Below are 23,374 nucleotides of genomic sequence, written 5' to 3' on the forward strand. Positions count from 1 at the left end.
AGAGTGGTTTTTGGATTGTTGGATATATAGTACTAATAAAGCACTCAATCATGACAATTGATAACATTGGAATTATTCAGATTCAGCAAATATTAAGGATTCTGAAATAGACCTGCAAAATGTTTCTAGAAAATTCAGTTCTCATGGTACCATTTCTATAGTAGTACATTGAAGATATCTGTACAGAAGTTTGCTTGGTTTATGCTAAATAAAGGGCAAGAAAAAACTGGTTGTGTGCCCATATTCATTACCAGCATATGTTTATGAAGTTTTTTATTTTTAATATTTTTAGAATTTTAATTTTTTTTTTTTTTCAGCTGTTGTTGTGAAGAAAATTTATAAAATACAAAACAAGTATAACTCTGTTAAAAGTAAATTTAAAATGTAACTTTTGGCATTATGTCTACAAATAATCTGTTTTCCAGGTTCCACTAGCTCCTATGCAGAAGTCCGGTATAAACCTTCATTTTTAAAGGATGATGAGCTCCGACAGTTAATCCTTAGGGTAAGTGGAAGGAAACTCTCAGTTAAATGATGTCCTTATTAAAGCTTGCCATTAACTTGAGTTTTTAGTTGGAGAATGCTTTTTTCCCCATCTTTTTATTCAAGCAGGTGCTTTGATGTACTTGATAAGTACTGATTTATTAACGCTGTACACTATACAGACTTTTTCATAAAAGGGTACAGAAGATGATTTGTGAGCACGGATAATAAATCTGTATACAGTTCACGTATTTAATACATAACATTTTTTATGTTGATAATGAAGTCTGCATGCAAATATACAGAATGCTTTTAATTACACAAAAATATACTTGCAATTGTTTGGTCTCCATTTAAATTTTTAAAGATGTACTTTGAAAAAGATGCAGAAATAATACCTGAAAGAAAATTTTTCTTCTTGTTTTCGCACTTCGTCGTATACCCACACCCCTTTACCCTTTCTCATTTGCAACTATTTTCTTTTTCCTTTGCTGCAATAACAGACTTCGCCAAGATCTGTAAGATGACTCCCAAGTTAAGCTGTTTTGCAGCTGGCCGCCTCTTTTCCTAAAGCTGTGTTTAAGAAACTTCAGCTGTCTATAGTTGAAAGTCTGATTTGGTCCTTGCAATCTTAATTGCTTTTTGGTGTGATTTGTAACTTATTTAATTAAAAAATTCACATTTAAAAGTGTGCTTCTTGTAGTCATCAATATTTATTGTATATTTTAATTGTATGTTTTTAAAGACAGTATCTTTCTATTTTCAGGCTGCAGATGGATTCCTATTTGTGGTTGGATGCAACAGAGGAAAAATTCTGTTTGTCTCAGAATCAGTTTGCAAAATACTTAATTATGATCAGGTGGTTATAACTGAGTTTCTTCGTTTGCTTTTACTTTGCATTTTCTTAGAAACTTCTAAACTTTTCCATTTTATTGTATATTATTAAAAACAGTCCTTGTGTATCATTTCTTGGAATTTCTCTGATTTAACTTCCTTCAGAGTAAGGCTGAATATCCTGGAACTAAATATTTACAAGTACAGTCAGTGTTCCTGACCTGAGTAATAGCACCAGATTTCAGTTGATCATCTTTAAGAAAACTGCTAGTCTGAGAGGAAGGGATAATTTGAAGATGTCCTAATTTCTATCTCCAAGAGATTTTCTTTTAAATGGTGAAGTTATTTTTGGGGTTTTTTTAGGCCAAGGAAAATTGGTGGTTCAATAAAGCTTTCCTTGGTAAGGCCTTTACACTCAGATGCACTACATATGACCTCATCCACAATAACTATCTGTGTATTTGCTCTTAACTTGAAGGAAGCTGATATAGTGTGAGTTAGCTTAGCCTGTAGAATAAGAGAAATAGGAAAAATGTAAGTACCTTCCATTAGTTGACATTTAACATCATGGACAATTACCACAAATAATCAAGGCGTGATAACTTGTTCATGTATCTATGATTTCTGTTCCAAAAACAGAGGCTAAAACAGTTAGTGGTTCCATCTGTCTACTTCTAAAACTTTGAAACCATTTGTGCTATGTTCATTTTCTTCAAAATGGAAGGGTAACCAATCTGGACTGTGTTTTATAGATTTTTGTAATTTTTTTTTTTTAAAGAAAACTATCTCTTTTTAAATTAAAGTGAAATGCATCATTTTACAGGAACAAGCATAAAGCAGATTTTTTTTTTTTTAAAAACTTCTACACTGAATTTACTCAAGGACTAAAAAGAACCTTTTGGAGTCTCTCACATCAGACATACCTACTTCCAGACTTATAAGATCTTTGCTATTCCAGCCAAAGAGGTTCAGAGAACGTGACTGACTTAACCCATGAATTTATTATCTTACTTGGGAATCATTCTAGGTTATGAATCCCATCCTGCAGCCTTATCAGTTACACCTATATATTTTGTCAAGGCTGCTACCAGCCTTTCTCAGTGGCACTCAGCATTTTGCCTTTGCATTCGGGTTAGGTGGGGACTGGGCAAATGAAAGAGGCTGTATGTTTATCCTGCTTTCTTAGAAGCTTTTCATTAAACCCATTTCTCACTCTGGCTTACTGGAAAAGTGCTCCCCTTTATGAATGCAGTGATCACATAGCAAATGGCATGGATCCAAAATGAGTTGCAATTTGAATCTAGAATACTGCTTGTCAGCCCAGCTCCTTTCTACCCATTGATTTGACCTGCTGTGGTGAAAGTAAGCAATTAAAAAACCCAAACTAGCCCACTTTTGTGAGAATTCCTTGTTTCAAAAGAAAGTAGTGCTGCCTGCAGTAGTGCAGCAGACCAGTTACTTTGGATCAGCAGAGTCAGCAGGTTGAATGGATTCCAGCTAGAGAGATTCCTGTAAATATCCCCTACTAAGGAGTGCTGAAATGAGCTGACCCCTGCTTGCAGGCAGCTCTTGGCTCAGTGGTGCCATTTTGTCCAACCAAATTAGAGCTCAGTCATTAGGTAGCATGAATATTTCTTCCTACTTCCCTATCTCCCCGCCGCCCCAATAATCTGTGAGTGGAGTTATTTTGTGCGTAACCTTCTTTGGCTAGGATCAGGAATCATATTAGGTACATAAATAAAACATTTGGTTTTACAGAACTGTTTTTTAATATTCAACTAAATCTGCTATTTTGCAAAGGGGAAGTAACAAATTATGTTTTTACTACCCTGTTTTTATAAAAATAATATTAAACAATGTCAAATTAAATGTGGATCAAAATATTGATGTTTAGAGTAACTGTGGTATTTGACTTTTTTTAATGGTGTGGGAAGTTGTTTTTCTGAGATAAGTAATATGTATGGGGTCCTGTTCTGAAACGATGTGGTTCTTATATCTTTTGGTCTTTTGTGTTGTTTTTTTTTTTTTTTTTTAAATAGGCCACTTTAATTGGACAAAGTTTATTTGATTACTTGCATCCAAAAGATGTTGCAAAAGTTAAGGAGCAACTTTCTTTTTCGGATGTCTCTCCTAGGGAGAAGCTCGTAGATGGGAAAAGTAAGTCGTATTTGAACGTGCTCAGATTTTTTTAGAGAGATGTTAATAAATTTAGTTATTTATGCAGGACATATTCATGTGTTTGTATGTGCATGGATGTACAAACTTGAGGTATAATTTTTATGAATGAAACATATTTGAATACTTATCTGCTGCTTAGAATGCACTTACAGTTTAAAAGCTAGCCCAGAAGAGAATTTCTTTTAGATAATAAGAATGACTGAAATTTGCATTGTTAAACATTTACCAAGATGTGGTCTGACATTCTTCCTACCAGGCATACTACTTTTTTTTCTTGTATTTGATAGGTCTTGTCAATACAAAAGACCTGATGTAGTCGAACATGGGATAAAATACTTCAATATCAAGAATCACTGTCTTCTCTGAAAATGCTAAGTGTCAATCCTAATTTAACCAAATCTTATTTTGTTTACAGTTATTTCTAATATGGAAAACGTTATGTACTGTGCAGCCAATCACTATTTTATAGCTAGCTTTTATAAGCATCTTTGCAGTTCTTCCTTGTACCAAATAGAAGTTGAAAGTTTATGAAGCATATTTATTAAAATACCATGCAAAATATCAAGAAGGGTTTAAAAATAGTTCTGTAGTTCTTTTTAATTTTGAAATCTGTGTGATAGTCATGTTTTCTTTGCCCTATTTAAGTTATTAGACTTTTTTCATTTTTAATTGTAAGGACAAAATTTAGGCAACTAAAGAGTAAGCAGAATGTGCTGGAAGCTAAAATGAAGAAAAGGCCTTGTATTCTGAAGTTTTATTGTTGGATTTTGTTTTTTTAACTACTTTACTAAATTTTTGTAAGCTGGCTTGCAAGTACACACAGATTTTCAAACTGGACCAGCTCGACTGAATTCTGGTGCTCGACGTTCCTTCTTCTGTCGGATAAAATGTAGTAGGACCACAGTCAAAGAAGAAAAGGAGTGCTTGCCCAACCCAAAGAAGAAAGGTATTCAAACAGTGTAGTTGAAGTGGGGGCTTTCTGTCTTGAAACTTGGTATATTTAAGTTCTGAGTCGGTAGTGTGACCCTTGTAGTTACCGCTGACTTCACAAAGTAGCTGTAGAGAAGTGTAAATATGTACTGGAGACACGTTTTGAAAAACAGTCTAATTGTACTCTTTCTCCTCCCTATTCACTCCTGGAAAAGAGGGAGGGAGGAACCTGAGTTACAGTGACTGTTTAGGAGCACATGGTCTCTTGTAGTCAAATTTTAGAAGTCTCAGGGAAATTTTTGAAAGCACGGGAGCAGATCAGAAGAATGAAACTAAATAACATATGTCTTGAAGAGAACTGTGAATAAGGCCTGCAAAATCTACTGTTTTGAAGGAAAAAAAGCAAGTAAAACAACTTTTTTTCTGATTTACTTTTTGTGTTGTGTGTACTTAAAAAGTATGAATTTTCCTTTTTTTTTTTGCTTTTAATAGTAAAGTTAATTTATCAGTGTAATTGCATTCATTTTTCCAATAATTTTAATTTAGTTCATATTTTGGTACGCCTGTACAGCAGTATGATCTTGTCAAGTTTTCAGTGAATGGATCTTTTTTAAATGTAATTTCTAGCTGTTATTTAATACTTCAGTATTGATTTTTGCAAAGGTGTGTTGAAATTGTTTGACCCTGAAAAAATCCTCCTACTTTTGTTTTTCAATGTAACCTGTTGAGATACACCATACAATAGTAAATTTTAAAATAGGTCTGTCATTGTAAGTAAATAGAATTCAGTTTCCCTTTGATATGCCAACTAACATGGTGAGATAAGAATTTAACTTGTATAAATGTTTCTCAGGAAAGCAGTATTGAGGGAAGGCATCTTGACAATCTGAGAAATTTTGACAAAGTCAAGTAGGATAACTCAGTTTTTCGTTTTACAGAGTTGTTATATGTTTTCCGTAGTTCATAGGGTTAATGCAGTCAAATCGATGTAAAGCATAATTTGTTCAGAATATAGATATCAAGAATACTTTGGCAATTTTTTGAAAGATAGTTATTGTAGGACACATAATGTCATCTCTATGCGTTTGAGGGTGTTTGCATGTTATATAGGCAGCAAAGAGTCTACCAGCCCTAGGAATAAATGACAGTGTATGCTGTAATTTAAGACTTTTAAAATATTTGTGTTCACAGAAAATTGAGGAATTCAGAAGCCTAAGATAAATAGAAAATAAGCTAGGTTGTTTTGGGTTGTTCTCTTGACTGATTCTTTCAGCAATTGCAGGAAGCGTATGTTAAGATCATGTTCACAACAGGTAAATTGATTTGGAAGCTACAGAGTGCCTCTCTAGTTTGTTTTAATTTACCATACATATGAAACTATATAAAGAGAAAGTGATCTGTGGGTTACCAGACTGTTGGTTTATTTTTTTTCTGCCAACACCTATAATTTACCTTCCTAAATCTTAATAGGGTTAGAAATGCTCTCTCCAGGTAAGCCAAAATGAAATAGTACAAAATTAATTTAAAAATACTCTGTAAAATTATCAATAGCCTTGTACAGTTGCTGTAGGTAAGCATAAAATATAGTAGCTGGTCTCATGGTGAACAGAATAAAAAAAAGTAATTCAGTTTACTTTTTGAACCATAACTGCTTTTTATTTCATTTCTTTTTATTAGATCACAGAAAATACTGTACCATTCACTGTACTGGGTATATGAAGAATTGGCCTCCTAATGAGGTGGGAGTAGAAGAGGAAAATGGTGTAGAAAAGGACAGTAGTAACTTTAACTGTCTTGTTGCAATTGGGAGGTTACACCCTTATATTGTTCCACAAAAGAGTGGAGAGATACAAGTCAAAGCAACAGAATTTGTTACACGATTTGCCATGGATGGAAAATTTGTTTATGTAGATCAGCGGTAAGCGTTTTGCTCTTTAATGAAGAGAAAATGAAAATGACACCACTAGTTAAATTTTCTAATACTTTCTGTCAGAACTGTAATTTCTCAAACAGAATAGAATTTCTAGGTGCTATACACAGGAAGCAGTTCATTCTGAATCTTTGAGTACTTGGGCTTTGGTTTTTTGTCAAACGTAAAATGTAATGTATAAAAGTGTATTGTTCTATAGGAAAAGATGAGCTAGCAAGATTAAAATATGTCGTAAAATGAACTGATGTACTTATTCATAAAGAAAAATCTTAAATTAGAGCTTCATAGCTATGCATATGAATTGAGTAATAAACACTTAACCAAAAATTATTACTTAAAATCTTACTATTTGGAACACATACATTATATTTAAATGAGGTACCAAATGATTTCATTAGAAGTAAAAGCTAAGTTCCTATTTTCTGAACTTTCTAACACAGACTTTTATTTGTTGTATAGACTGAGTTACCACTTTGCATTTTGAATTTCATTATTGCCACTGGAAGTTTTTTATTGCATTCAGTCGTCTTTCATCTAAAAGTGTCAGTTTAAACCTATTCCTTAAAGTGGCAGAGCAAAATTCAACTACTAAATTTTTTGTGTGACTCATTATGTGTAACCAGTACCCTGATTGGCAAATGGGGAGACCTGATGATCATAAATATTTTGTGTGTACATGTGGTTTGCATGTTTAAACGCTGTTGTTTTGTCTTTGAACTGCCATTCATTGCAAATGGATAATTTGCAGTGAGTAGTATTTCCTGTTGTTGTAGAGCTATACTAATGCTATATCTTTTTCCCAAACATGAACACAAGCATCTATTTCTTTAAATATTAATTTTCTGCTTTATCTGATACTGAAGAAAACAAGCTTTGCAATTGTTTGAATCCACTGTAGTTCATGTTTTTATCTCTAACAGTGCAACAGCAATTTTAGGGTATCTGCCACAAGAGCTTCTAGGAACTTCTTGTTACGAGTACTGCCATCAAGATGATCACAATCATCTAGCTGAAAAACATAAAGAAGGTACAAAATAATTGATCCTCCCAAACTACATATAACTACACGTAACTGCTGTGTGAGAACAGTACAAATCAAAAAATCGTAAGCTGAGAATTAATAAACTTAAACAATCTTAGCATTGTCCTTTTCTACATCTGCATTAAGACATGCCTGCATAAAGCTTGTAATAAAAATAGGGAGAAACTTCTGTTGTCTTGGATCTTGGTGCAGTGCTTTAATCCCAAGGGAATAATGTTAATGCTTCTTTCAAGCCCCTGCTTCAATTCTTTATAAGAATGAGGAGGGAGTCCTGAAGAGCAAATGTGCCTAATGATGTAATTAAAGACACTGATTATGAAAGTTCACCAAGTCAGGAGTCTCCCTACTAGTGGTTTGCAGAAACTTGGTACTTGGGCTTTGAAGTTTAATAACATTGCTGAAACTGTAGTTTGATTTTAGCAGGGGTCCTGTCCTGTCAGTTGTTCTGGCATTTAATTTGTATTTCTGGCAATCAAAAACATTTTGGTTTTATGATGCTATAAAACAGATTTTTTTTTTTTTAAAACTTTATTTTTCTAAGTATAAATATGGTGATTACAGCTTTCCTTTCTTATCTAGTGCTGCAGAATAAAGAAAAAGTATTTACAAATTCCTACAAATTTAGAGCAAAAGATGGGACTTTTGTTACTTTAAAGAGTCAGTGGTTTAGTTTCATGAATCCGTGGACCAAAGAACTGGAGTACATTGTATCAAACAACACTGTGGTATTGTAAGTAATTCATTATATGAATTCCCATGTTATTTTTTTTGTCCTAATTACCGTTAGCTTTAACAGGAAGCAACCTGTTTAAGAAGCAGAACGAGACCAGAAAATATCAACACTGCACAAAAAGTGGTTGCGTAACCTGGAAGACATTTTTTTGCATTTACCAATTATTTTTATTTCAGGCTTAAGTCATGGATTTCACTCTGAAAACTGTGCTATTTCTGGTATAAAAAATGAGGTGAAAGAGTTTCTTATTAAAGGAGGAAAGGAAGGATCTTTTAAGAAAAGCAGATATGAATAAATGGAAATTTATTCATACCTACCATATGTCAGAATGTGGAGAAGCATAATTGATAGATTGTAGAAATGCAAGGCAGGACAAAGAGATATTCTCCAAACTGATTGCAAGGGAGGAGCCCGTGAGACAGTAAACGTGTGTGTTTAATTCTTCGTTCTTTATTTTTAATTCTTCTTTTTTATTCTGTGTGCCTTGCAATCAAGATATAATTTGGATTGTTCCAATGATACTGAGGATCTTTGCCAATGACTGGGTTTTTGAGAAGCGGGACAGAGGGGATTTTATTTCCATTAAACCAAGTTGTCAAGGGCGCCCTTTACCCGTTCTGTAGCTGGTTCATGTCTTAAGTCAACATCACCCACCTATTTTGCCCATGTCCTTTTTCCTCAAGAAGACAGAAGAGCAGTTAAGACAGTGTATGCTGTCCAGCAGCCAAAGGCTACTTTTGCCTCCCCTGGACATCTGGGTGTCTGCAGCTGTCTAGAGGAGGGAAGGTAGGCAGCAGCTGCTGGCAGAAGGTAGCCACTGACCTGTCCTTGTAGCAGTCATTTGTGGTTAACTGGTTTCCCTCCTAGGAGTAAAAATGGTAGCCTTGTTCTCCTGTCATGGAACACAGACAACTATATTGGCCTTTCTTCTTTATTTGGAGAATAAGTAGAAATTAATATTTCACCCAGTGCTTCAGAAACAACAGTACAAAGGATTGAACATTGAAACGTGAGGAATATCTCTTTTTTTTTACTGGTTTGAGGATGTTTGTTTTTCTCTGTGTAAAGTATTGAAATCAAACATAAATATGCCACACTTTGCCTTTGAAAAACTTGCTGATTGCTTTGTTTGGTTTTTTTTATTCATTTAAATCTCAGAGGTCATAACGAGTCAGCTGAAGAACAGGTCCCCCACGGTTCCCAGCCTGCAGAAGGCAAGTGTTGCTTCTTACAGTTATCATAGGTGCATCTCCTGATCAATCCATTACAATTTTAGATTTATTCAATCCAGGAATTTTTTTATTCTAGGTTGTTGTACAAGGAAGGATTAATTTTTAAAAATTAATTAAATTAATTCTGGTGACAATTTCGAGTTACTCACAGCGTCCTAATTCGTATCATTCACATAACTGTGATCAGAAGGGCTTATAGCATATCTTTTCCATCTAGCAGCTTCTACTAGGATTTTGGTTGACAGGATATTATGCTTCTGTCACAGACCCTTTACATATTATGCCTGGTTTTCTGAAGAAATGCAATTGTACTATCTGAGTTTACCTGTAGGATATAGGGTGATACTGATATTGATATATATTTGTTAATATTTTTCTGCTATGCATAGATTCCAATTTCTACATGCTGTTTTGTCATCTTGCTATAAGGTTTTTTATTTTTGCTTTTGAAATTGTTCTTTTTAATAACTGATTTCCATTTGTGAAAAATCCAGGGGTTTTTTTCTCATGTGTTTTGCGTCTCTCTCTGAGAGAGACGAGGTGTTGATGATTAAAGCTGATTTCATTACTGGAGATCAGCAATTTTCACAAATATATTATTCACTTATCTTTATATTTCAAATATAGACTTACAAGACCCTCCCCCATGAGTTAGTGTTTTAAGGAATTTAATTTCTGAAAATAAGAGATATAGAACAAAAACCACTTTAAAATGAATCCTTGAGGTGATTGTTCCTTGCTGCGTAATGAAACTGCTACAAATTTAAGGTTTTATTTTGGTTTTTTTTAACTGTAGATGCTGTAAAACAGTCTTTAGTAGGTGTACCTGGAATGTCCTCTGGAACAGTTCTTGGTGCTGGAAGTATAGGAACCGAAATTGCAAATGAAATATTAGAATTGCAAAGGTAATAGATGCTTAACATCATACATTAGGCTTTTAAGTAAAGATAGAGAAGAGTTATACGTGATTATGTGGGGGTTGTTCAAGTTTCATTTTTATTGTGTTATATGTATAAAATGTTTTAGTTTGAGCAGTGACATTATGGGATACCAATTATAATCTAATGTTAGTCTCATGCATGGCAGAACACATCACTGGTGTTGATAAACAGTTTTGTTCTGGGCATGCAATTTCCTTTGTTAATGAAAGTATTGTTTAATTATGACTTCAAAAGTGTTACTGTGATGCAGCTTCTTCACATGATGTTGAAATGGGTAGATAAACCATTTGGGAATGGAAAATCAGTTGTCTGTGAGTAGCGTTTATATTTTTCTGATAGCATCACTCTGCTAGCAGAACTTTCTTTGAAACAGTCCCCAGTGGAGCACTTTAGTAGCCTGTCTTGTCCCTGTCCTGATTATCCTGAACATAGACTAAAGTGATAGCATAATTCCTTCCCAGTACCCAGCCATAGATTAAAAAAAAAACCTCACTGTGTCATTCCGAATGGGAATGCATACAAGATTAAAATTGTTAATTAAAGATTGACCGTTTTAAAACTAACTAGTTTTAGCAGGTACACAGCATAGCGAAGGAATTTGAAAGGAAGAAACATCATTTTAATGTGAAGATACCCGTATGTATTTTTTGTCTCATGCACCCACAGTGGTGCCTGACCTGCTTATAGAGGGGGAGGTTATTACTCTATGTCCGTTTGCACTGTATCAGTGCTTGTTGTCTAAGAACATTTTTTAAGAAATCTCTGAGCCAGCTAATTCCAGGACTTTGGGATGCACATGCACAGAAAAAGTCTGTTTTCATCACAACTCTTTCAGGGATTAAGGCTTCATCAGAAGGTCCAACCACTTTTGTTAAGGTCAAATTTAGGATAATTTAGGTACTATTATCTCATCAGCACAGGACAAGTTATTTAAGTGTTAGCTTTGGATAATGAAGCAGTTCCTCAGACTTTAGATCTTATACTTCCAGTTCCAGGTAAAGGAATGCCAAGAATTTTTTTGTGTCTGCAGAGCAGTGTGTTCCAAGGTTCCATATAGTTCTTTCCACTGGCACTTTTGCAACTGGACCTGAAAGAGTAGTAATATTAAATCTTCCAAGAAAAAGTATGCCAGTTTTGGCAACAATGGTAGAGGTATAAGGAATAGTTTCATATCGTAGAATATCCTAAGTTGGAAGAGACCCATGAAGATCATCAAGTCCAACTCCTGACTCTACATGGGGCAACCTGAAAGTTAAACCATATATCTAAGAGTGTTGTGTAAACATTTCTTGGACACTGACAGACTTGGGATCATGACCACTTCCCTGGGGAGCTTGTTCCAGTGCTTGACCATCCTCTCAGTGAAAATCTTTTTCCTAATATCTTCCCCGATACAGCTTTAAGCCGTTCCCCATGTCGTATCACTAGACACCAAAGAGAAGACATCAGCACCTCCTTCTCTGCTCTCCTTCATAAGGAAGTTGTAGACAGCAATGAGGTCACCTCTCATTCTCCTCTTCTCTAAGCTGAACAAATCCTCAGCTGTTCCTCATAAGTCATGCCCTATAGTCCTTTCACCATCTTTCTTGCCCTCCTTTGGACACATTTTATATTTTTATACCTTTCTTATATTGTGGAGCCCAAAACTGCACACAGTACTCGAGGTGAGACCACACTAATGCTGAGTCTAGTGGGACAATTGCTTCTTTCGACCAGTTAGCTATACTGTGCTTAATGCACCCTAGGATACTATTGTCCCTCTTGGCCACCAGGGCACATTGTTGACTCACATTGAGCTTACCATCAACCAAACCCCCCAGATCTCTTTCTGCAGGGTTGCGCTCCAGCCTCTTGTCCTCCAATCTACACATACATTGATATGCCATAGCATAGTCAGCTTCTGCTGTTTCAGTAGTAGTCTGACTCATCAGCTTGTCTGTGAGGATGTTATGGGAAACAGTGTGAAAAGCTTTACTAAAGTCGCAGTAAATAACACCCAATGCTATCTCCTCGTCCACTGAACTAGTCACCTCCTTGTAGAAGGCTGTCAGGTTGGTTAGGTGTGATTTCCTCTTCATAAATCCATGCTGAAGTCCAGGGTTACATATTATCTTTCACAATGTGGTTGTCTTCTCAGCTGTCTCTTCATCAGAAGATAGTATTTAATTGTCTGAAACAGTAAAAACTATGGTCAGAGCGTAAGAGTGTGATGAGTGACAGTGGTAGATGTTTCTTACTGTTTCCAGTATTTTGGAATCACCTTCCAAAGATGAAGTCACATCCCTTTACTAGAATAGTCAAATTGCACAGGGAATCATTCCTTTTCAGTGAAAGGAAGAAAAGAATAAACACTTCAATTGTGATGGGATGAAAAGATTGCTACTTCAAAAAAAAAAAAAAAAAATCCATCCCACAGCACGTTGGCAGGTTACTGGGATTATCCAGCAACGAGGAGGAAAAGCACTGGCAACAAAAAAAGGATTGATATCCTCAACAGCAAAGATGGGATGTTACATTTTGGTAATACCATTGTTAATATCCTCTCATCAGTACCACCTACAGAGAGAAGGAGAGTCACTTTTTATTATATCTTTCTGAAGACTGAAGTAAGTTGGCGAAAGTTCTCATCTCTGATGGTTAATATCCAGGCATGACCCAAGAGCTTAATTTGACTCTTGTTCTAGACACTTCAGTCAGCTCAATGTGATGTTCTTGTTTGAGATCACCTGACCTTTGCTGAAAATGCTCATCCATGTGAGCATACATGTTACCAGTTTAAGGAAACCAGTTTATTAAGTAGATGAATAATGAATTTGCTGGATGATGAAAGAATGAATGCATTCCTGGGAAAGTTTTCTTCAAACCTATCCCTTGAAAGTTCTGGTATTTGTGTTTTTAAGAACCACAAGCAATGCTCTCTCTTCATATTGTTACAGAAGCAATAGTTTCAGGAGCAGTATCTTCCTAAGAAACAGAGGGAAATTTTGTGAGCTTTGTATGAAGATCAAACCAAACCATTACTCCTCTTCTGTGACAGTTCAGCAGAGCAAAGTCTATCTGTTTTAATCTTGGGAAACAGAAGAATCCATTACAGCAGACAGAATTGTGGAATTTGGAGAAGAGATTATGGTACTGAATTAATCTCCCCAATTGGGGAATTTTTTTTGTAAGAGGTGGGTTTTTTTTAAGTCTGTTTAAAGGGAATTCGGCTGTACAGTTGAGGCAGGTATGACTGAGGCCTCTTTAGGGATATTTCAGAGGAATATTTATTATTTCATATCCTTCCTGATCCCAAAAGAAGAATGGATTTTTCTAGTCCACTACAGACCTTACAGAAATTGAGCTTATTTATCAAAAAGTTCAGCTTCCATAATATTAACACTGCCATAATTTTCTTTCTGTCTGTCTGCCTGTCATAAGCTTGAAGCTCATGATGCATACCTCTCTATCTGTCAGAGATTAATTTTGTGGATGTCTTGATTTTATCATACAAGTAAAGCATGACTTTACTTATTTATGGAGCAGCAGTTTAAGGCAGCAGGATGTTTACCCCAGTTTGTTTGATTTACCAAAACATCTTTTCAGGAAGATCACAGATAGTTCAGACATGCTTGTAATTTAAAAAGCGAGCCTGCTAGGAGAAATAAAAAACTGCAAGTTCTGGATTCAAAGAACTACTTTCCAGGACAAATATTTGTGAAAGTGCTGGCAGTGATGAGCACACACCTCAAGAAGCTGCATCAGGTAGTCTTATTCTTCAAGTCATTGATTGAACTTAGTGTTTTTCCCGGTTATGTTCACGTCTTGAACGCTGGTTAGTAAATGAAACAATGTTATGTTGCTTTCTTTGGGAACAGTCATCTTATTTCTCAACTAATAGACTGAATGTCACAAGATTTTGAAAGGAAAAATGTTTTGCTTGCCAGCTTCATCAGCCACAGTGATCTGAGCCATTTTAGTTTTGTGCCGGTGTGTTTGTTTCAGTCATCTTAGTTGTCCATGGACACTGGAAATGGAGAAATATACTTGTGCTGAAACTCATAGCCCAAGAAGTTACTATGCAGGTGAAAGAAAAGATTAAGAGCAAAGTCACGCAGAATAAGGTAAACTCTGTGTCCAAAGGAAGGGCAGTTCTGAAAAGAAGCCAGCTATGGAAGGGAGCAGTTGCACTGTGTAACTGGGATCTCTGGAATCATATTCATCCTACAGTCCTGTGTCTTGGGGGAAAATAAACTAGGTTTTATCTCTATAAGAGGAAGAGGCGTTCACAAATACAATTGGCCATTGAAGGCCTTATCAGTAACAACTGACTGTTTCTGGAGATGTCTGGATGTGGTTGCTTGCACCCAGATGTAGTTCACATTTCCAGAATCGTTGCTGAGAACAATGCTGTATTTCTTTCCAGCCAAAGAGTAGAACTTCATGCTATTTCTTCATTTTTCTTTTGTATGAAATCAAGTTACTATCTTGCACACACTGAGGCAATCAAAATTACACAAAAGTGTGATCAACAGAGGCTAACACCAGCTGTTTTTCATCAAATACCTTTGTGACTACAAACATAATCCAAAAGGATGAGTGCATTTACTACCTGAATCTGCTCTCTGCATTTTTTTAATATCAGTAAGACACAGATGGTTTTCAAGCTGTGCATCAGGCATCACCAAGTATTTTTAAAAATTTCAGGACTATGCCTACAGCTCTATTTACAAGCATATCTGAATTGAATTAGCATCTGATGAATGATCATTTCAGTTACGGCAATGCTGTAAATCTATTCAGTCTGGAGTTTCTGTCCCAGCTTTCAGAAATGGCAGTACTGCTTATCAAGTGGCGCATTGGATATTGGAATGTAGGGAACTAACAAGTATTCCACACAAATAACTCGACTTATTTAAGACAGGCTGTTTATTCACCCATTTTCTCTCTTTCCTCCAATCCCTTATCACATTTTGGATCTGTGAAAGTGATGGAACAGAAGCATCCAGAGTGCCCCAATTCTTCTATAGCCTTGTGCTTTGAGAGTCAGGAAGAGCAGGGGGAGATGGGAGCAAGCTGTCCAAAGGGCCCTGGTATGACATTTTCACTGTTAGTTTCATAACTAGCATGTTTGGTGAGGGAGGATGAGCAGTACCTCAAAGAATGCTAGTAACAAACAAGTGGTCTTTACTTTTAGTTGGAATTTTAGGAAAATATGGAAAGACAGGTATAATAAAATAATAGTACAGGGAGCATTAGAAGGATGTGTTGTTTTGCCTCCACTGTTTAGCAGAACTTCCTTATGTTGTCTGTATTCTGTATGTATTTGAAATGTACCTATTTGTCCTCGTGTGCATAATCCTGAAACCTGTTACTCTTTGGTCTGTCAGTGCTGGTGATTCAACAGAAAAATAAAAGTGTGATCAAGTAATTATGACCCATGGCCTTTATTGATCTCTTCTGTTTTTTGTGTTATCAAAACTTGGAGCAGGAGAATTTAGAATCTTCAGGAGAATTTAAGACAACATTGTCTCAGATTAGCTGGCTCGTGCTTCATCACTGGGGAGGTCTGGTGGGTTCTGCAACACAGGCTATTTTTCAGTTTATGATCAATGTGACTTGGTAAATCAACTAAATATATACAATTTTAGGTTGCATTCTTCACCATCTGGGGAGTTAAGTCCATCACATCTCTTGAGAAAGTCACCTTCTCCAGCTTTAACTGTAAACTGCAGTAATGTGAGTATGTCACTGCCTGTAAAAATCTAAAAGTAAAAGGTTAATGTCAGATAGCTCAAAGCCTATGTTTGAACCAAATTACCCTGACTTGTGTGTTTGTGAGAGAATGTGTAAGGTATTGCCAACTACCTGGCAGCTGTGAAAGTCATTTGAGAGATGTGACAGCAGCAGAAGTCCCAGCCTCATTTACAGGGGCATCAGTTCAAGCCTTAAGGGGCTGTTGAAGCTCTACAAATATGCTAAATATGAGTGTGATTCGTGTGATGAGGACTCTTCTGGATTTGGAATTGCATTAAAACTCTTGCTAAATAACCGTCAGAGAGTAAAAGTATTTCCACCTGTTCAGTTTGACAACCTAAATAGAATACCAGTTCTTGTTTTCTCTCACTTGTACTTTTAATCTTAATGTTCTTGAAGACCCTTTTAAAAATCTAAAATTTTTACTTTGAAGGTATTTCAGTAGTCTTCTAAAAATCAATAGAATGTGCTGTTTTGCTAATCTAGTAGTGCTGGTAACACCACAAACTATAACTATCATAGTTATTGACCATAGCTATGGAATAACTAACATATTTTTTTACCTAAGTATATCGTATGTTGTATATTGTGCACCGTATGAACAAACATTTACTTCTCCATCAGCACTTCTTTGAATGTAAATTTCTTTCCATTTAAAGACAGTTTATCTTCCCATTGCAATTTTCATTTCCTAACAATACTATTCTGGACTAGGGATTGTTTCGGCTTCCTGCCTTTTTTATGATCAGTTCTCCCCTGCCTTACTGCAGGTCTTTCTTCCTAAGAGTTGGTTGACTTACATATACTGAACTCTCTAATTCATGCAGCATCTCATCGTAAGGATAACTTCATTGTATTCATTGAAGGTTTTTCTTTATTCTGTGCTTTGGTATCCCATTTGTTCCTAAAATGCTTTTGTAAAGCATTTCAACTTTATTAATTTTGTAACAGAATATACACAAGTCAGGCAACCCAAGAAATCTATCCTGCTAAATTGCATGTATGTGTTACATGAAACAAATGAAAAAAAAACAAACAGATTTTTTTTCTGATATGTTTGGGTTAGGATGATTTCCATCTCTATTGTTGGTAGTCTCATTTTTCTGAAGTGCAAAAAGTAATTTAAAACTATGTAGATTTTTATCATGATGGTAACAAGATGCAAAATAATAGAAAAGGTACAAGTTTATAATTCATATGGTTTAATGCATATAGAACATGGGAGGTATGAGGGTCTTTTTTTTATCTTTTAGCTAGAATGTGTCGACATTGACAAACATGATGTCACTGGGAATTTGTAGTTTATGGTACTAGACATGGAAAGTATATACCAGTGCAGTTTGTTGTGCAGGATTTATTTGCTGAATATTGAATTAGACCCTCAATAAAGCAGATGCCATCACTGTGAAGTACCTTTGAAAGATGTGTAAGTAACACTTTTTATTTAAGCCAAGTCCAGTGCTATGTGAACTTCTAAAAAAAAATTATTTTAAAACGCAGTAGATCTGCCTGTTGATGCATATTTTTCATTTACTCTGTTTAGTTCTTAATTCGTTGACAGCGATTTATAATGTTTCTGTAATGTGATAAATGTGATTTAATTTGGGATTTAATTCTGTCTCTTTTACTATTTCTGTTCTTTCAGGTGCCAAATAAAGAGATGATTCAGTTATGTCCTTCAGAAACAGAAGTTCTAGAGACTTCAGAACAAAACCAGCGTGCTATTCCATTTCCCAATAATGAACCTCTCCTCAGTAAGATTTCTCTTGCGGATATTTTGGGCGTTTCAGGGAAAGACATTTCTGATAAATGGTGTAATTTTTGAGTGCACCACTTTACAACCATGTATAAATTGTAAAGAGATTTGACTCTCTTGAGATGAGAGGACTCTTAAAACAGATGTGTTATCACTGGAAGGCAAATAGCAAAATTTGATCAGTGATTGACTGTCATGACAAAAATAACATCCTGTAACAGAAGTTTACCATTGCATTCTTCATACCACAGTTTTAATTAGGTACTTACTAGTTCTCTCTCCAGGAAAGAGAGATGGGTAAGGAAAAGTATTTCAGTGCAATGTAAGGGAACTGGTTGTAATTTGTGAACTATAGTTCTTTTAGCACTTTCTCTCTGACTTAACTGCAAGCTATGAATAGTCAATACAAAGGGCTAGTCAAAATGTTTCAGAAGGAAATTTTTCTTTTTTCTTTCCCCTCCTTCAAGCATGCACTAAGGCAGCAGTTTGTCTGGATATAGGATTCCCTGACCCTGTAAGAGAAGAATGTCGTTGTATTATTTTTAACGTAAAAGGCAAAGTGCTATAAAAGCAATGTTTATGCTCATCCTGTGTTTCAGCTCTTAGAAACTTCTCAGTCTCCCTCTTTTATTTCAGTTTCTAGAGCTTTATTTATTTATTTATTTATTTATTTATAACCTACGGCTCTCTTCCAGTTTAGGTATGAGACCTTTATATAAAAAGAAAAAACCCTAAAGGGCAAAAAAAGCTGATCCTCAAATAAGGGTTTGGAAGAAAATAAATAAAAAAATAAATAAAAAACCCAGCAACATTTATCAAAGCTAGGCAAGGAAGTGTTTTTCACTGGTACTTGAGCTAAAGCATTTCACCTTACTGTTGTTAAAGGCAAGGGTATAGTGTTGATTTCTAGAGCTAACATGTAGTAACTTGTTTCAGGAGTTCATCCGGCATAGTACATCAGATGAGAATTCAGGTACATGATTGTGTTTCCCACTAAGGTGACATAAAGTAGAAAGCAGTTTTGTACTTCAGTGACATGAACTTCACTGCATGGATACAAGTTTTATTAGCTAGCAGTTGGAGGTAGTCCAATGTATGACAAGACATAAGTCTTCTTAAATCAAGTTATATATGCCCTTATAACAGTCTACGGACAGCCATTATTTCTATTACTTGATTTTATTTTTTTTTTAACGTTTACATGTAAATGTTTGCCTTGACTTCAAAGGAAGGTGCTTTTTAAAAACAAGTATGTGTTGAAAGTTCATGCTTTGTAGTGCATACATTAATGTTTTAATAATTTTATAGGTGGTAATTCTCAGCTGGACTTTGATGCAATATGTGAAAATGATGACACTGCTATGACGGCTCTTATGAATTACTTGGAGGCTGATGGAGGACTTGGGGATCCAGCTGAACTCAGTGATATACAATGGGCTCTCTAGTTTTGCTTTTTCAAAATAAGAAGGAATGTAAAATCTGTAATGCACAACAACCGTACATCCTCAGTACTGTATTATAATTTTTTAATATTTCATTTGAATTCATACTTACTGTCTATATATTTTTAAAGACTGAAGCCGTGTTCAGAGAGAGACAGTTTCTGCTGCACCTACGGAAAAATGCAATATTTTTTTCATGATGGGGAAACCTTGAAATTTTAATATTGAACCATCTGTAACTGGAATGCTTAAAACACATTACTATATTTTTGCTAAGAAGCTTTAACCAAAAGGTACTGTACAATGTGCAGGAATATTTTTTTCTTAGTTTTAATACTTAAACTTGTATTTATTGTTTTTGTTTCAAATGGTAGAATATTGATTATCCATGTTACTTTCTGTAGAACCTACTGTACTTACACACTTTAAGAATATTTGTAGCTATTAAATTTCATTGAAATTATGTTTTGCACACACTACAGTTGTACAATAAGGTATTGTAATTCTCAAATGATGCAGTTTGTGATTCCTTGCGCTTTTCAGAAGTGCAGTTTTTGTAGTCAAAAGTGAAAATAAAGCATATAGTTCTGGGAGCAAGGATTTGAATTAGATCACCATAACAATCAGAGGAGAATGTTTTGAGAAAAATAGTCACTTCCCCAGTACACAAACATGATAAGGGTATAAGAAAAGAGCAACAAAATCTTAATTACTATTTTGTATTATTTGTAATATATTATTAGAGGGGCAGTGCATAGAACCTAAGAAAAGTAATGCTATAACTGTAATAAAGCACTTCAGTCTCATCACTAGAGAAGTTTGGAGAGATTGCCTTGGTTCCAGAGTGAGGCTAGCACTGTCTATTAGTGGAAAAAATCTTAAAATTCTACAGTATCTTTTATAGTCTCTATGGTTTTGGAGAGATTAGGGTGATTTTTCTATTGCTTGAGTCTGTGACTTTTTAAAATATTTGTGTAAATATAGTGCTGTCTGTAAGTAAATGCTATATAGGATGATATTCTTTTGGGGGACAGCTTTTGCAAAAATTGTATCGCAGTTACAGCAAATTACTCAAGAACATGGCACTTAATAGGTTGTATTAGAACAATATAGCATTAATATATAAAGTGGATCTTTTTATCTCTAGTATTAAAGGTTTAGACAAATTTTTGCATCGATTATATATCATAAAAGCATAATTTTTCTGTTTGTTTTTTTTAATTCGGGTAACAAAAGGAAAGCATTTGAAGATATTTGATATTTTTGATACAGACATTTAAACACAGGCACCACCATAAGCACTACTGCATTTGTTTTAACACTAAAGGTGAGTGATAGGCGGCCTGTTTCAGATCTTTTTACAAAGGCTGAAGTGTGTGAACAGCTAGGGGTAGTAGCCGCTAGATGTCACAGTTCTGCTGTTGGATAAATACCCTTTCCTGAATGGATACATAATTTTGTCATGCACTGACTTCCTATGCTTTGACAGAGCAGCTTTATATCTTATAGGTATGAATCGTTTTGCAAATGATTAATTTTTTGTTGCCATCTTGTCCAGGTTTTCTAGAACGGCTTGTTGGATTGATTTTTTTTTTTAAGTCTGTAGATTTTTTGCATTTAACTTGCATGCAATTTCCTGCATTCCTTTTTTTTTACAGATATGGGGCCAAAATTATCTGTTCTCTAGCTTTATTAGAATAATTTTTTCTGTTTCTTCACAGAAAATGAATTTTGGGCTATATCATGGAGCAAAGTGAAAAAAATAAACAGGTACTTTCTAAAAATTGGTAGAATTCTATTTGTATAAATGAAATTTGAGAATTTCAATTTTTGCCATTGTAAAATGTATTTTCTTTTTCTATTTTATTCTAGAAATAAATTCTAAATAAACCAAGAAATACTGTAGCCAACACAGATAAATGAGTAAATAAATAACTTATAATTATACAGACTTTCCTCAACATACTTTCTTTTTTAACTGGATTAGTTTGAAAATGGTGCAGATGTTGAAGGAGCATTATTTATTCTTTCACAAGATGTATATAACCATCTAGAGTCAAACCACTATTTTTGGATTCTTCTTGGATTTCCCTAAAAAATAAAAACAAAAATGTAACTTTGCGTCTTTTGCAGTCATTGATCAATATTGTAGCTCTCAATTAATTTATTAGATTCTCCCTTTACTATTTGTGAATTTTTCTGGTTTAAAACACTCTTACAAGAAAAAGTGTCACTTGTAAATATTTATGATTAAATTAATACATACTTTTTAATACGGTTGAGATAGTATGTACTGATTTCTCTTCGTATAACAATACAATTCTAGTAAGATATGGACAGGTTTTTTTCTTGGCATGGTGCAGGTTATCAGAGGATGTGGTTAAATCAGGTCAATAAAATGTTATTTTGATGCACTACTGTTAGTCTGCTGACAATTCTACCTAATACTGAATTTAAATATGAAGTACTCATGCTTTCAGATCCCAGGCCCGTTCCCTAAAAATATAAATGGGGAGGTTGAACTAATGTGGATTTTGGTAGCTCAAGATGATATTCCTAGCCAGGGTAACTTTGTAATCCAAACTAACATGCCTGTTCTAGGTACTAAAAACCCCTGATGTTGCAGCTTAATTGGGCTGTCTCTGGAAAGGAGAGTGCCTGTAGGCTGTACCTGAAAGAGCCTGTTGGATCAGAAGCAAACAGAGTACATGGATACGATTCTTACAGAGTCTTGCCACGGGTAGGTATGGTGAGTGATAAAGCAGGTGTCAACAGGCTCTTAAAAGCCGTATTAGTTATCAAGGTTGTACTTGGAGATGGGTCAACTAATTTGTTACTGCAGGCACATACGGAGTTAAAGATAAGAAAATCTTGATGAGAGAGGAGTTCTGATATAAGCAGCAGCTTATTTGGGAAACCAGTTCCTGTGTTGACAGGAAAACACGAGAGAATTCTTTTCAGAATTAGGAGAAGAGAATAAGGATGTGGTAGAGACAAATACCATCTGGGTATTGTTGGAGTGAGAAAGTGATCTGGCTGGGTGGAGGGTAATGGTTAGCTATCACCAGCCTGAGTTAGATCAGAGGTAGACTGCAGGAAGGCCTGGACTGCCATGTGGCACACAAGATTAAAACAGTGCTTCAGAATACCATCATGTCTTACAATGGTGAATCGTGAAGATGTCAATATGTTAAACCTTAACTTTTGCATTTCCTGTAACAATACTTGACAGTTGTTGCGGGTGCAGGGGGGATCCTTTCTGTGCTCTTTCGGGTGTAATTGCTTCTTGGGATTCTCTTGGAGTGTTTAGTCAAGTACAGTGCTATTGCATGGGTCTAAAACAGCGCTTCAGTCCATGATACTTTCCTGTGGTGCATTGTAGTTCTGGACTTTTCTGTGGATCTTATGCTTTTTTTAGAATATTGGAAAATTTGGCTTACTCACAAGCACAAAAAGCTAAAATTAGTCATTTCAGTGGTTGCTGACAGTAGTGCGTTCCTCTTCATGATCCAAACTGAAATGAAGAATTTATTCTTGCATAAGTGGTGCTGCTTCTCCCTAAGCCCTGACTTCTGGCCTTTTTCACTTAGTGTTTTGCTTCCTTTTGTAGGCTAATATACCTCATGTAAATTCATAAAATGTCCTGGAATTCCAGGAAGTAATAATCAGCTGGAAAGCTGTGTGCCATTTAGGACTTCTCTGAAGATGATAATTTTATTCCCCAACCTTGATGAGAATTATTTTGTTCTATACAAATATGGAGGTGACGAGGATACTTGGGGTTATAGGTTCTTGCAGGTTAAAAGATGTAAAACCATGTTTCAGAGCAGCAGAATTAGAGGATCCACGAAAAAAGCAAGTGGAGTGGTGAATGAGCTGCTGAAATACAGCTTCTGCTGCTGTGGCACATTCTGTGTGTATCTCGTTTCTAGAAGGTTCATCTAGATCCCCTTTACCATGACACTTGGCTGTCATGACTAAATTTTCTGGGTTGTTCCTGCCTTCATTGCTTTGAGAAACTTCATATCTTCTTGGTGAGGAAAAGACAGAATTCCTGAGACATGACAAAAATTCTCATGTCCCTTGGAAGTAACAGTTTTACTGGTGCAGATCCTGTCTCTATAGCTCTTCTTATTC

General features: G+C 35.3%; 1 protein-coding gene across 1 annotated transcript; it reads left to right on the forward strand.

Annotated features, from left to right (window-relative positions):
* Window positions 1-425: 425 nt before the first annotated feature.
* On the forward strand, window positions 426-19,750 carry ARNTL2 (aryl hydrocarbon receptor nuclear translocator-like 2; the record flags this gene model as incomplete). The annotated part of the gene is made up of 12 exons (XM_009572062.1): window positions 426-505; window positions 1,250-1,342; window positions 3,357-3,474; window positions 4,298-4,441; window positions 6,103-6,343; window positions 7,276-7,382; window positions 7,977-8,127; window positions 9,289-9,344; window positions 10,159-10,267; window positions 15,934-16,021; window positions 17,685-17,793; window positions 19,104-19,750. Coding segments are annotated over 12 exons (1,433 nt in total), but the record flags the coding sequence as incomplete, so codon positions are not given.
* Between the last annotated feature and the right edge of the window lie 3,624 nt (window positions 19,751-23,374).

Source organism: Fulmarus glacialis, unplaced genomic scaffold (assembly GCF_000690835.1).
Source record: "Fulmarus glacialis isolate BGI_N327 unplaced genomic scaffold, ASM69083v1 scaffold14372, whole genome shotgun sequence".
Classification (NCBI taxonomy): Eukaryota; Metazoa; Chordata; class Aves; order Procellariiformes; family Procellariidae; genus Fulmarus; species Fulmarus glacialis.